The sequence below is a fragment of the Phyllopteryx taeniolatus genome, chromosome 14 (assembly GCF_024500385.1).
Source record: "Phyllopteryx taeniolatus isolate TA_2022b chromosome 14, UOR_Ptae_1.2, whole genome shotgun sequence".
NCBI classification, from domain to species: domain Eukaryota; kingdom Metazoa; phylum Chordata; class Actinopteri; order Syngnathiformes; family Syngnathidae; genus Phyllopteryx; species Phyllopteryx taeniolatus.
Genome location: NC_084515.1, coordinates 18,022,629 through 18,036,065, shown reverse-complemented (window position 1 = coordinate 18,036,065; position 13,437 = coordinate 18,022,629). Strand labels below are relative to the sequence as shown.

The window sequence follows — 13,437 nt, the reverse complement described above, 5'->3', positions numbered from 1 at the left end:
ACAATTCCCAAATGAAAAGGCATTTGACTATATTTACCACAAGTTCAACCTTTCCAACTCAACAGGTCTCACGTTCTCCATTTCAACAATTCAATTCCGCAGAATTTCAGTTCATCGGTTCTTTGCAACATTCACACGGAATTTCTATAGAAATTGCATTTTTAAAAATATATATATGTTTTTAATATTCTACCTTATTTCACTCGAGTAGCACAAAATATGAACACCGCTTAGTTTGATGTGCCGTCAGCGCTACATTAAGAACAATAATGCATTCATAGAAATAATTATTGAAACCAACATCAATCAAAAGACAACTTGGAACCTTTTGCATGACATCCCATTACACCAGTGAGCATCAAATTGTGTACGATACCTTTAACACCAACTCGAAGAAATATGAATGCATGGCATTGACAAACATGTCAATGAGGAAAGGTAACAACAATAAAATGTCAAATAAATGATGGTGATTTACATTTTAATTTAAAAAAAGCAAAACCAAAACACATTTTTGGGCGGTGCCTAAAGCCCATAAGAAAAGCAGGACAAAAATGGTATAATGAAACGTTGTCTGTATTCTAACAATGTAGGACTATATTTCATATCATACGTGTATTTCGGGTGCTTTGGAATTGTGTAATCCGCGTGAGCAACTGCTACCAAAGAGGCGATCCAAGCGGTTCCGTTGTGCGCGCAGCAGCTGCCGGAACAGACGGATCCGTACTTTCCTACGGCTGCGTGTCGGATGGATCCCGGCGGGAGTGGGAGTGGGGCGGCACGGGGCGGCACGGGGCGGCACGGGGCGGCGGAGCACACAGGCATTGGCTCGCGGAGGGATTTGCAAAGCCAATCGATGGCTACGGACGCGCGACCAGCGCGAATCGCACAAGTTGGAAGACGAGCGACGAGCGAGACGCAGCGGCGAGGCGAGCGCCAGGCCGGACGTTCGACGGCAACTCTTGAGGTAGGCACACTTGCGATGGTGTCTTTCTTCGCCCTTTCCTGTCCAGCGTCCACTCGGTGCAAGATGGTACGGTGCGGTCAAGGAACATTTGATGGATTTCACACATGACACTTGGAAAGTTTCGCTACATTTAGTTGTTCGCTGGTTTAGGCTGCGTTTGATGTACCTGTGCTTCCTTTTTTTGGGGGGAGATTTATATTTTGCGAACCCCGCTTTCTCTTGGTGTAGCGAACGTCTCGTTGAAGTCACTTTTGGGCGATTTCCTTCAGATGATGTGATGCACAGCCGATGTAACCAATTTCCTGTACCTAGTAATATTTTGGTTGAAACTGGGATTTAGCCCAATGAATGCATTTCTGGGGAGATGTGCAGTCATGTTCATACAATGAAGTAACACATCACTGCCTATTTAAATGTAAATTCGGTCAACCAAGACTTCTGCTGCGATTTAAGTTGAACTGTCAGTAGAGACTCGGTAGTAGCAGTGACAATATCAATCATTTGAATGATGACCTTGTAACCGCTAATCATTGTCATCAACTGTTGTTTAAACGATGCGTCAGTGTCTGTACAATAAAGCCACACATTTAGAGCACAGACTATTCACTGGAGCAGTTCTCAGCTGAGTGTGAAGCGGCTGGGGTGAGAATCAACACCTCCAAATCTGAGACCGTGGGCCTCGGTCGGAAAAAGGGGTTGCGCGCCCTCTCCGGGTCGGGGATGAGATCCTGCCCCAAGTGGAGGCGTTCAAGTATCTTGGGGTCTTGTTCACGAGTGATGGAAGAACGGGACGGGAGATCGACAGGAGGATCGGTGCGGCGTCTGCAGTGATGCGGACTTTGTATCGATCCGTTGTGGTAAAGAAGGAGCTAAGCCGGAAGGCGAAGCTCTCGATTTACCGGTCGATCTACGTTCCCATACCGTCACCTATGGTCACGAGCGGTGGGTCGTGACCGAAAGAACGAGATCCCGGATACAAGCGGCCGAATTGAGTTTCCTCCGCAAGGTGTCCGGGCTCTCCCTTAGAGAGAGGGCGAGAAGCTCGGTCATCCGGGAGGATCTCAGAGTAGAGGCGCTGCTCCTCCACATCGAGAGGAGCCGGATGAGGTGGCCGGGGCATCTGATTCGGATGCCTCCCGGACGCCTCCCCGGTGAGGTGTTCCGGGCACGTCCCGCCGGGAGGAGACGACCCGGGACACGCCGGAGAGACTACGTCCTTCGGCCGGCCCGGGCACGCCTCGGGATCCCCCCGGAAGAGCTGGATGAAGTGGCTGGGGAGAGGGAAGTCTGGGCGTCCCTGCTAAAGCTACTGCCCCCCCCGACCCGACCTCGGATAAGCGGTAGAAAATGGATGGATGGATGGATATTGGCTCTTTACGTACAAATGTATTCTCTACAGGCTTAGAACAGTTTCACTTCACATTTCCTCAGCACCCGGGTGTTCCTCATCTATCTGTACATTTCCATCTCTGTCTTTAATCACCCTAACCTGCTGCAAATCCTTGATCCCACTGCCTCGCCAATCTGTACAACTCCTTTCCTCCTTCCTTTGTGTCCAGCACAATTGTACAACTAAACCAAAGACTTTCTCTTTGGCCTTTGCCACCTCTGCGTTGACCTCCCGCGTCCTCCCCTTCCCCTCCTGTCTGCTCCCTGCACTTCTCTCACTCTCCGAGCTCTTCTGGGCCGACCTCTGTTTCTGTCCACTTTCCTGAATCTCCTCGTTTCACCACTGAGTCGGGATGTTCTTTTTGTCATCTTACGCAATACCTCCCAATGTTGCTGGCTATGCTCTCACCTGTACCTTACGGTCTCCAATCTCTCCCAGGTCGCAAAGTCCACAAACTCTAATTCCAATAAAGTTGGGACGCTGTGTAAATAACGTGACTAAAAACAAAATGCAATGATTTGCAGATCCTTTTCAATTTGTTCATTTGTGGAATGTTCCAAACAGGTGTTTTTTTTTTTTTTTGCATTCTTCAACTTTCCCAGCCTGCTTTTTTGGAACATGTTGCAGGTATCAAATAAAAAAGTATTCAATATTTGTAAAAAAAAAACAAAAAAAAAAGTAAAAGTTTGAACGTTTAATATCTTGTCTTTGCAGCGTATGCAATTGAATATAGGTCGAAAAGGATTTGCAAATCATTGGATTCTGTTTTTATTAACGTTTTGGTTATTGGGGTCATTGGAATTGGGGTCTCGTCCACCCGTGTGCATCGGCCCCGCCCTTGTGTGCCACCCGCTGTTCCTCTTTCTTGTGGATGTAAGCCTTCATTCACTACAGCTATTTCCTTCCTCTTTGCAACATCCACCACCATCTGTCCTTCCGAGTTCCGACAACACAAAACCTGTGTATCACCTCCTCATCCACCAACAGATGCACATGCACACACACAAAACTCGAAACTCACGTCCAACCTGCGGTGCACAACCACTGACAACATTTCACCTCGAGAACATTCTTTGCACACTTTGACCCCCTCTTCATTCCTCTTCCTATCCGGACCACGACAAAATTCTCTCTCACGGATAGCGACGTAAGCGCATGACTGTTAAAATGCAGTTCATCGTGGCATTCGTGCGCAAAAAGCCGTTGAAAGCGCTCATTGTTCTGTTTGGTTGAGAAAGTGTAATGCAAAGCAGTTTACATTTGGATTTCTTGAGCCTTCTTTGTTATGGCACCATAAAAGTAAGCGTCGTGTGATTTCTAAATGTGGGCCCCCGTCCGTTTACACTGCTCTTCACAGCTCTCAGCTGTCCTGGAGTGGCAACACACACACACACACACAAAAATCTCTCATAAATGCTTTCTGAAGTTGTTCACATCGACATAAATGCTGTTATTGTTTGTTTACTGCACAGTAATAGCTGGTGTGATAGAGAAAACGTAGGGCGGTATCTATCAGGAGAGTTGTTTTTTTTTGTCGTTGTTCCATACACGCAGCAGTCCCCGGAGCTCTAATTAAAATTCATAACAAAATACTTGGCAAGCAGCATCTCAAGTGCCACTTCACGCCCGTGCATTCTCCATCAACAACCAATTATGTGTAGACACAGAAAGCCACCTTGGAGATGACCTTTTGCAGGGTTCACACGCATTCAAAATTGAAAATGTTCACTTCCATTTCAGAAAATGAAAGAAAGAAAAAACAATGAGCAAATTAAACCCTGTTTTCGTCAGAATTGCTGAATATTTGAAAGAATAGAGATTATGCATTGTTTTGGGGGTTCCCCCCCCCGGAAATGTAAAAGAGAAAATGTTAATGACCACAATACTGACATCAGACGGCTTATATATTGAATGCACTTTTTTTTCTGAAGGAACCTGAATCATTCAGAAGTGTATGTATGCATGAAATGATATATTGTTGAAAAGCATTCCCTCCTGCCGAGATGTTCATGTTTAGTGTGCAACGCGCACTCATCCGATCTGGTGTCGTATCATTTCTTTTGCGTCAAGCGTCAAAATGTTACAAAGAGGACTGTGTGGCATTGCATTTGCACCCATCTTTTCACGCCACAAATGCTTCGCTCGCGATGAACGACGACAGTCCCCCTTTCAAGCGTGGTCGTACTGCCTGTCGAGTACAGCCATAATGTGGATGCAGCAATAGTAACGTGGAAAATATTGATCCATTTCATTCTGTTTAGCATGCGAAGGACAATGACATACTAATTACACAGTGCAGTTCAAATCGAATGGGAATATCCGCCTTAAGCTAATGGAGTGCGTACTTTAAATTTCCATCAAATGGGCAATAAGACCCCAAGTACATTGGCACGCATCATTTCAAAACATACAATCTTCAAATATCATAACCCAATTATTCTTATTATTGTAAGTGACAAACGTTACGTTGTGGTTCTATTTTTGCTCCGTTCTTGCTGCCGACCAGTAACATTGCCACAGATTCTTTCATAAGCACTCACCAAAAAAGATGTTATTGCCCAATAAAGTCGCTGACATGGGCTCACTATGGCAATGACAGAGGCACTAAAGTCTGAATTCAAAATACGTAGAGAGAGAAATCACTAATAACAGTTTTTATTCACACTCCCCATGTGCAGGTGTGTTGGTGGTATTTTCAAAGCAGGAGAAACAAAAAACAAGAAAAAAAGAAACAGCGGTGCTGAAAGCGGCTCATGATGAAGAAAAGTCGCAGTGTTCAAGGAGTCACTTCGGGAGATGTAAGTATTCCTTCTTCTCATTAGTCGCCAGTGCAACAAGCATCCATTGATCCACGATCCTTTCATTCCGTGGCCCAGTTGTGATGTTGTTCCAAAGATTCATTATGACTCCAAATGTTTGTTTTCGACGGAGGCGGTCTTAGGACACATCCAGGCAGGATGAGTCGGCGTGTCCGTGTGTCGTTTGTCACGCAGAAACATGACTACTGCACGCACAATAACGCACAAGGTGGTGAAGTGCGTGTCTGTGCGAGAGTGTGCGGGTGCGCGCGTGCACGTGGGTGAGTGTGTGTGTGTGTGTGTGTTATGAAGATGATTGAGTGAGGCGGAAAGAGGACAAAGAGCGTTAAAAGACAGCCCACGCCAGGATGACATTTGGGCACCGACTGAGTGGAAGCAGAAGAAGAAGGACAGCTCTGACAGAGAGAGGCCCATCTGCTTCTTCTCAACTCCTCTGCGTTTATTATGACTACGATCCTTTTTTACTTTGACATTGTCCAGTGGGACCTCAAAGGACAGGTTCTAATTCCCTACTGTGTCTGGCTGCTCCCGTCAGACTTTATGGCTGTATCCATTCCGTTTGTCTCTTTTATCGAACAAATTCCGAGAACATTTGTATCGAGAGGCAAGCTTTTTTTCCCAATAGCAGACACGGCTAAAGGTAGCAACCTTTATAGAGAAACGAAGAGTAGTTTTACCGATTGGGACCATCAAGCTTATCTTAGCTTAAACTCCATCCGTCCACAAAACTAGTCTATGTACATTTCTGTCAGCGTTGTATTCAGAAAATCTCTTCTGGAAATATTGAGGCGCCACATCGGAGCTTCCTGTTAGCGCTTCGCTCCATTAATGTTTGCCTTGATCCAAAATGATTTTGGAACGATCCCAAAGAGCATGAGAGTTGTTTCGGCTTTGTCGCCGAGGAAGCTCTTTCATCTCCATCACTTGGTCCATTTCAGCATGTTCGGCCTTTCATGACCAGATTTCTGGACGGAATGATGATCAAAAGGGTCTCTCAATGTTTCGATGTTTTGTATTTGAAGCGAATCAAATACAAACCATGTTATCTTCTCCTGGTTGGCATAAAGGCAGGCAAACAATTCAAGTCAAATTGTAACATTTTCTCCGGCGGCTGCCATTTGAACCGAGGGATCGATGAAGTACAGAACTAGAATTGGATGACCGTGACGCAATCGACAGTCAATTCCGACACAGTGAAATATTGATGAGGCTGTTTTTCAAGCGTATGTGTTTTGAAAATTGGTTCTCAGTAGAAACAGATATTTCCGGAAACAGGGATTGTATCCTGAGGCTCAATTTCCGCCTTTTGCCCTGGATATGGAAGTAACACGATGCCGAATACATCAGACCCATTGCATTTCCAAGGAGGCGCAGAATGACTCCCAGAAAGTAGCAGACCTCCAACCTCCTGTCCTTAGAGTTATTTCAATTCAAAATTACATCAAGGCAATTTTTATTAGATATTTTATAAATCACATGTATTTCATGCCTTTTTTTTTCTCTTATTAGCCCTTCTCACTTGCCACTCACTTGTTTGGCCCTTACCAATTTTTCTTTCAACTCTTACCTTTTATATGCTGTCACAATTATTTCATTAAACTGAGTAAATAGGGACCAACAACAGTTCATCTGTTCATTGCCAACAGCAACTTATGCGCCGGTTTTGGAGGCTGGGTAACTTACTTTGTGACGTGCAGAACATTACGATTCAATTAGCATCAGTCAGTAATGTCAAGTATAACATCATCATCATCATCATCATCATAATAATAATATATATTGACTGAAGATTGTAATAATAAAAAAACCTCAATCCCGGAGTCACTTTAAACTTGCATCCGCTCCTTGAAGCGTCGGCGCCCTTTGCCCGATGCTCATTGCACCGGACTCTCGCTACATTACTCATTCAAACTGCTCGAATTGCACAATTGTCAAATAAAAGAAAATAAATGGTACCGGCATTACCGGATAACTAGCAACCCTTTATTGCTCAGTAACTGTTTTTTTGTCAATGTCTTTCTGTCTCCAAAGTGTTCTCTGTCAATTGACCGTCCGTTGTCGTACCAGAGCGGCTCCGGCTCCCCGAGGCAAATTCCTTGTGTGTTTTTTTTGGACATACTTGGCAAAAATAAAGATGATTCTGGTTCTGATTCTGATTGGCAAGAATGAAATTCACCTAACCTTTTTCTTAAAACAGAGCATAAAAACAAATGCCAGACGCTCTCCATGCAATCTGGCTGAGCTTGAGGAATGGGCAACAATTTCAATGTCTCGATGTGCAAAGCTGGTGGAGACATAGTTGCGGCGGTAATTGCAGCAAAAGGCGGCTCTGCAAAGTATTTACGCAGGAAGACTGAAACATGTGCACACCACATTTGCCACATTCTTATTTGCTTAAGAAATTGAAAACTACAATATATGGTAAAGGCTAGAAAACATGACTCATCAATGCAGGTTTGCCATTTCATCCTTATGCGGAACAATTTATCTGGAATTTCATTTTCCGAGGTTTGAGCTTTTCTTTTTTCCTGTACGTGTTAAATATCAAAAGCACCAATTTGTCGTTGTCTATCAGGAGGAGAAGGATCCTTCTGCGTGGCAATTTCCCTCGGGCGGCCCCCTCGCAGTAGAGGTGTGCAAAGTCCATCGGCGCTTTTCTGGCAACCTGCAGCTGCCTCCGTTGTCATGGCGACAGGCCGAGCAGGACAGGGAAAGGGGAAGTTTGCCATCCCCGCGGGAAGACCCGGTGACTCACGCCAGGCCGACAAGTCTACCTATTGCTTCTCTCCCCCGGATTGACATCACAAAGGCGGACCCCAACAGGTGAGGCTTTTAGTGTTACGCTCAAAAGATCATCTTGGGAGCTGAGCGCAGCTGTCTCTCAACCACAAAACGACCGAGGTTTTTTCAAAGCATGCAGTTACTTTTGAGACACAAAACAAAGATGATTACAAATGCTTTATGGTCCTGTGCACAAACAGATCAAAGCGCCTCCTTCTTATCCTATCTCGAGATTTATAAATGGCTTTGAACTGTTCGTCTTAACACTTTTTTTTAAAAAACCAAAAACATTGGCTTCCATGTCGCTGGAGTAAAGGTCAGGGGTCACATTTGCCCTGCTTGTTGTTGGGCAGCAGTCTAGGTTGCGCAACTTTTGACCGGGTTACAATATGATAACAGTGTCTATTTCAAAGTATCCAAAGGATATTTGTCCACTCCCAAAAAAAGGTTCCACTCTGCTGATCGAAAATGCAAATGACGCTGACAGTATTCAAATGAAGTTTTGCTTTTTTTTTGTTTCCTTCTTCTGGCATTTGCATTTTCTCCTGCTACCACACAAGCTTGGAAAGCATTTTCCTACGGCAAGTTCTATTTCACGAGCATGAACGTTGTAATTATGACTAAAATAAATCCCCCGTTTTTTCATGACAGATCATGTCAAACGTAAGAGGATGTATGGAAACATGACTCGTAATAAATGAATAATTAAACATTGTGAAATGAGCATGAAATTTCTCTGCTGCAGGATCCTCGCATCTCCAAAACCTTTCAGTTCAAGATTTGCAGCTGACGGCTCACCGCTGTCTCAGCCAACGATCCTTTCTACACATTTTTCATTGCATTGACATGCTGAAACGTCTTATTTCTTGAACTGGTTGTTTACTTCAGGAGATTTTTTTTTAATCAAATAATCAATTGTTCATCTCAAGACGCGTGCATTTCATGTCAAATTTATTGTGGAAGGCTCTACAGTACATCTTCTAACAATAAGACGTTACTGGAACTTTGTGTGTAAAAAGGAAGCTCTAGTTCCACTTTTTTTGTGATGTGAAACGTGTTAGTGAAATTCAGTCAAAACAGGATTTCGTTATTTCCAAAACAAAACGAGTTTTGTCTTCCATGACCGAATCATTGTTTTTGGTTTTACCGTATTTGATTAGCTGTCATCAATCAGAGGCAAAGGAGTGACACTTCCATCAAACCAAACTTTGATGCCACTTTTTGGGGGCTGGCAAAGAAATATGAACTCAGCATTACATTACACCAGAGTGATAACACACTTGGGCAAAGTTGGGTTATCTGGAGCCGTTCATTTTTTCCCCGTTTATATCGACAAGGTTATTACTGTAGAACAAAAGTTGTACGCAGGTACACTTGTACAGAGGTAGATGTACAGATACTTCAAGCTTTTAAGTCAAAAGTATAAAAGTACAGGCTCTGAAATATATTGAAGTACAAAAATGCAAAGTAAAAAGGAACTTTTACGGTTGAGCTAATTATATACAAAACCAGTTTTGATAAAAAAAAACTCTCCCTTTCCCTCTTTTATGCACTTGCGTAGTGCTCTTACTGAGAAGAAGACATGCTATTGATGCGTGTTCCTGTAGCGTTGCTAACATTGTGAACTCACTAACAACAAATTCTAAATTAACTAATGATGACAACTGAAAAAAATACTCCTCACCTGTCATGTTTTTTTTTTTTTCTCTCTCAGATTAGACAAGAGAATTTTTGAACGCAAGAACCTGTTAGAAGTGTTCTTTAGGCTTCCACAAGACACTTGCCACAAATAACGCTTGTAGACCACAACCTCAAAAGTCCCGAGATCTCAATCGGTCAATCAAGATCTTAAAAGTGCTTGACCTTACCGCTCTCTATTTACCACCTTTTTACATTGCGTCATGATCTGCGAAGGTTTCAAAAACTTAATGAGCCTGTTTTGATAAAGTAATGCGTAGAAAGTTCAGGCATCTGTTTTCAAATGTCGTCAAAGTAGTCGTCATTCGTATTGGCGGGGTATAATTAGTGGCAGGGACTAATTCCTGCCACTAATTGTGATTGGCAACCCCTCAAAAGGTTTCTACTGTACTTTTGAGGCCACGGGATGGTGGCAAAGGACTACTTTTGTCGAAATGAAGCTCCTCAAATCACTTCACAAGTTCCTCAGTGGCAAGATTCGATCAGATGTTAACTTACTGTTCATGCTTTGGACTGAGCACAAAACAGCAAATAGGTCAGCTTTTCACCAAATAATGGAGAATAGGTTCTAAAAAACAGAAAATCCAAACTGTGAATTTGCAAATGCCAAAAGGTCAAGATGCGGGTAAAGTACAGATAGCTGAAAAACCGACTTTAAGTGCAGTTTATTGGACGTATTTGTACCTGCACTGCTGTTGAATGAACACATTGGCTGTTAATTCAATGTTCATTCTCAAACTCTCATCAGTTTGCCACCACATTATGCATTTCTGCTCCGCACCCACTGTGTGCAGTCGTGTGTGTGTAAATATATATTGGATTTTGAGTGTGCCTGCTGAAGTTTATAGTTTAAAGTGCCGTTTTGAGGGCATGGATCATGATCTCGGAACTCCTGTTCAGCAAACGATGCCTTGAAATTGTTCACAAAATGTCCAGGAAAGATGAGGAGAAAGTAAAACAGTGTGCAGTGTTGTAGCCCAACCGCCGACCGATTCATTTAGTGCTTCCGAGCTGTGCTAGTTTGTGTCGTGTATCTCACTATCGGACAGTCTAGTAGTCATTTGGGTGAACTCGCTGGCTAATCCGTAGTAGTTTCGGTCCAGCCCAGATGCGCCTTATCCGCCTGCCAAGCCGACGTTACTCCGGCGTCCGGTCTGTGACTGGCCAGAAAGAAGGTTCCGTTATCGCTTGTGTAGCATCATCAGTATCTGTTGAAGCGCTCGAACCCCGATGAAAAGGGAAACAAGAGGAGGAAGGCAGAGAGGCATGTTACGGAAGTCCCCCCGGTGCAGAGCCGGGTACTTTTGATTTCAGCGATCAGTGAGGCTCAGCTCTCGGCTCCCGGGTGAGACTTGACTGAAGCGTGTTGCGTTTCTTTTCTATTTGCATAGTTCTGTGCTCTTGTCTTGGCAACTGCGGCACACAATCGTAGAAAAACCTGATAGCGTTTTGTCACAAATGTCACTTTGTAAATAAACCACGGTATCCTGTCAGTCGGAGATTAGCAGATTACATTGGTAAAGCATCGTGCGAATGTGTCAAATTGGGATTTAGATGACGAGAAACGAAACGTAGCTGACGCAGTCATAATCGGATCTTGTTTGGCAGGGGTGTGCGGCTGCTGTGCATCATCACATACGAATTAGTCTGCGTGGAAAAATGGGGCAAAGGGCTTTGATAAAAAATGGCCAATGTCATTTGGTTGGATACAGGGTACGCTTGCCAGAGCTGTGTATGCGTGCGTGCGTGTGTGTATCAATGTCAGCCTTTTAAATGTAATTTGAAATTCTATCACACACACAACAGTATTGTAAAGCATTGCCCGCGTATTGTCCAAGTTTAAATTGGAATTTGTCTTTATTTCTAATTCATTTCATCTGTACCTTCTGCGCTGCATCATTACTTTGACCTTTCACCCTAACCCAGCCCCTCTGACCTGATCATGTGACTACACAATAGCTGGTGCCCGCCTCTCAGGGGGGGCAGATTGTAGCTGTCACTGTGTTGCGACTGGGGAAAAGCAGTGGGAAAATAGAAAGAATTGTTGAAGCAAAACATAAATGAGCCCTTTCGGTGATGACCGTCGATGAGCAAGCGTGAACGAACAAAGACGTCACAGGCAGAGCAGCCAAACGGTCGCGTTTGTAATCTAGGTCAAGGGCGGACGGCTGAGTTTATGCACGCATCTCTTTACTAGATGGGATTGGGGAGAATCTTCCTGCAGTGGCTAATGACACAGATTCCTTCACAAATGTGCAGATGAGGAGGAGACGATGAGATCATGATCTTCTCTCGTCTTCAGCTTGGAGGGAGAGAATGGCCCGTCGTTGCGCTGTAGTCCTTCGGATCCACAAGCGTCCCCGGGTTCGGGCTTGGCTCTTCATCCCAATCTGGCCAGCCAAGGCCAGCGTCGAGAGTCCTTCCTCTACCGCTCCGACAGCGACTACGAATTGTCCCCCAAGTCGCTTTCTCGGAACTCTTCCATCGTTGGAGAACTGTGAGTTGTCGTTGAGGCTGTCGACCGCCGTCCACCGCCATCGTGTTCTTGGATGAATGTTCTTTGCCTCTGATTTTAGCCACGGGGAGGACTTGATTGTGACTCCTTTTGCTCAGGTAAGTAAGACGTGCATAAGCAAGTATTCCCTCTGAGCCCTTTGTAGATGTGCAACTGTAGCGTTTGTGCCCCCTAGTGGCTCCCAGTTCAATTTCAGCTGTAATTGCTCACATTATTGTATTATGAAATTGAATTGTGTCAGTAAAAAAACAAAAAAAACGTTTTTTCTAGGTGACTGATATTCCCAAATACATAGATAATGAATACTAGGATGTCAATTCACTCTCTTATTTTCTATTTTAAACCGGTTCTATGTATTAAAAAGCATTTTGATATTTTGAAATAATATCAATCTGATGGTTCGCTCGCCTGACTTCAATTTGCACTCGAATGTGAGTGCGCTTAGCTGTCTGTCCGTCGATTGGCAAGCGGTACAGGGTGTGACCTTTGTGACCTTTCGCCAGATGTCAGCGGGGATTGCGACCCTGAACGCGACAAGCAAGTGTATAAAAACGATGCGTCAATCCCAGCTTTTAGTTGCTGTTCGCTGCATAATGTCATGAAAGCAAAACAAAATATTCCTGACACTTAAAAACAGAATTGCTCGAATATTTGGGTTTGTTCGTTTCTTCGTTCTTTATTTATTTCTTTATTTATTTGGGGGTTTAATCTACAATTCCCGCTTCTCATCCATTGTAATTGTCTTTCCAGGTTCTGGCAAGCCTTCGGACTGTCAGGAACAACTTCACCACATTGACAAATGTGCAATGTGCATCTAATAAGTGAGTCAAGTTTTTTTCTACCTCGTCTGAAGAGACATCTTTATAGTTGAAATAGTTTCAAGATGGCGGCACGGTGAGCTACTGGTTAGCACATCTGCCACACAGTTCCCGTGTGGAGTTTGCATGTTCTCCCCGTGCCTGGGTGGCTTTTCTCCGGGTACTCCCAAAAACATGCATGGTAGGTGAATTGACCACTCTAAATTGCCCGAAGGTGTGAATGGTTGTTTGTATACACGTGCCCTGCGATTGGCTGGCAACCGGTTCAGGGTGTGCCCCGCCTCTCGCCCGCGAGATAGCTGGGATCGGCTCCAGCACGCCCGCGACCCGCGTGAGAGGATAAGCGGTACGGAAAATGGATGGATGGATGTTTTGAAGATGCCGATGTATCTCACTTGGGGGCGCCACTGTATCACAAACATTTCATGCAGAAGTCCCCTAAAAAAAAA

General features: G+C 44.2%; 1 protein-coding gene across 1 annotated transcript in view; it reads left to right on the top strand.

The window, feature by feature from the left end:
- Nucleotides 1-822: 822 nt before the first annotated feature.
- Nucleotides 823-13,437, top strand: part of LOC133488482 (cAMP-specific 3',5'-cyclic phosphodiesterase 4B-like) — a 32,087-nt gene continuing 19,472 nt past the window's right edge. The window contains exons 1-6 of the mRNA XM_061796383.1: nucleotides 823-967; nucleotides 5,036-5,155; nucleotides 7,752-7,999; nucleotides 11,958-12,152; nucleotides 12,232-12,268; nucleotides 12,921-12,991. Of these exons, the coding sequence (XP_061652367.1) occupies nucleotides 5,111-5,155; nucleotides 7,752-7,999; nucleotides 11,958-12,152; nucleotides 12,232-12,268; nucleotides 12,921-12,991 (596 nt within the window). The 5' untranslated portion in view covers nucleotides 823-967; nucleotides 5,036-5,110. The remainder of the gene's footprint in view (nucleotides 968-5,035; nucleotides 5,156-7,751; nucleotides 8,000-11,957; nucleotides 12,153-12,231; nucleotides 12,269-12,920; nucleotides 12,992-13,437) is intronic.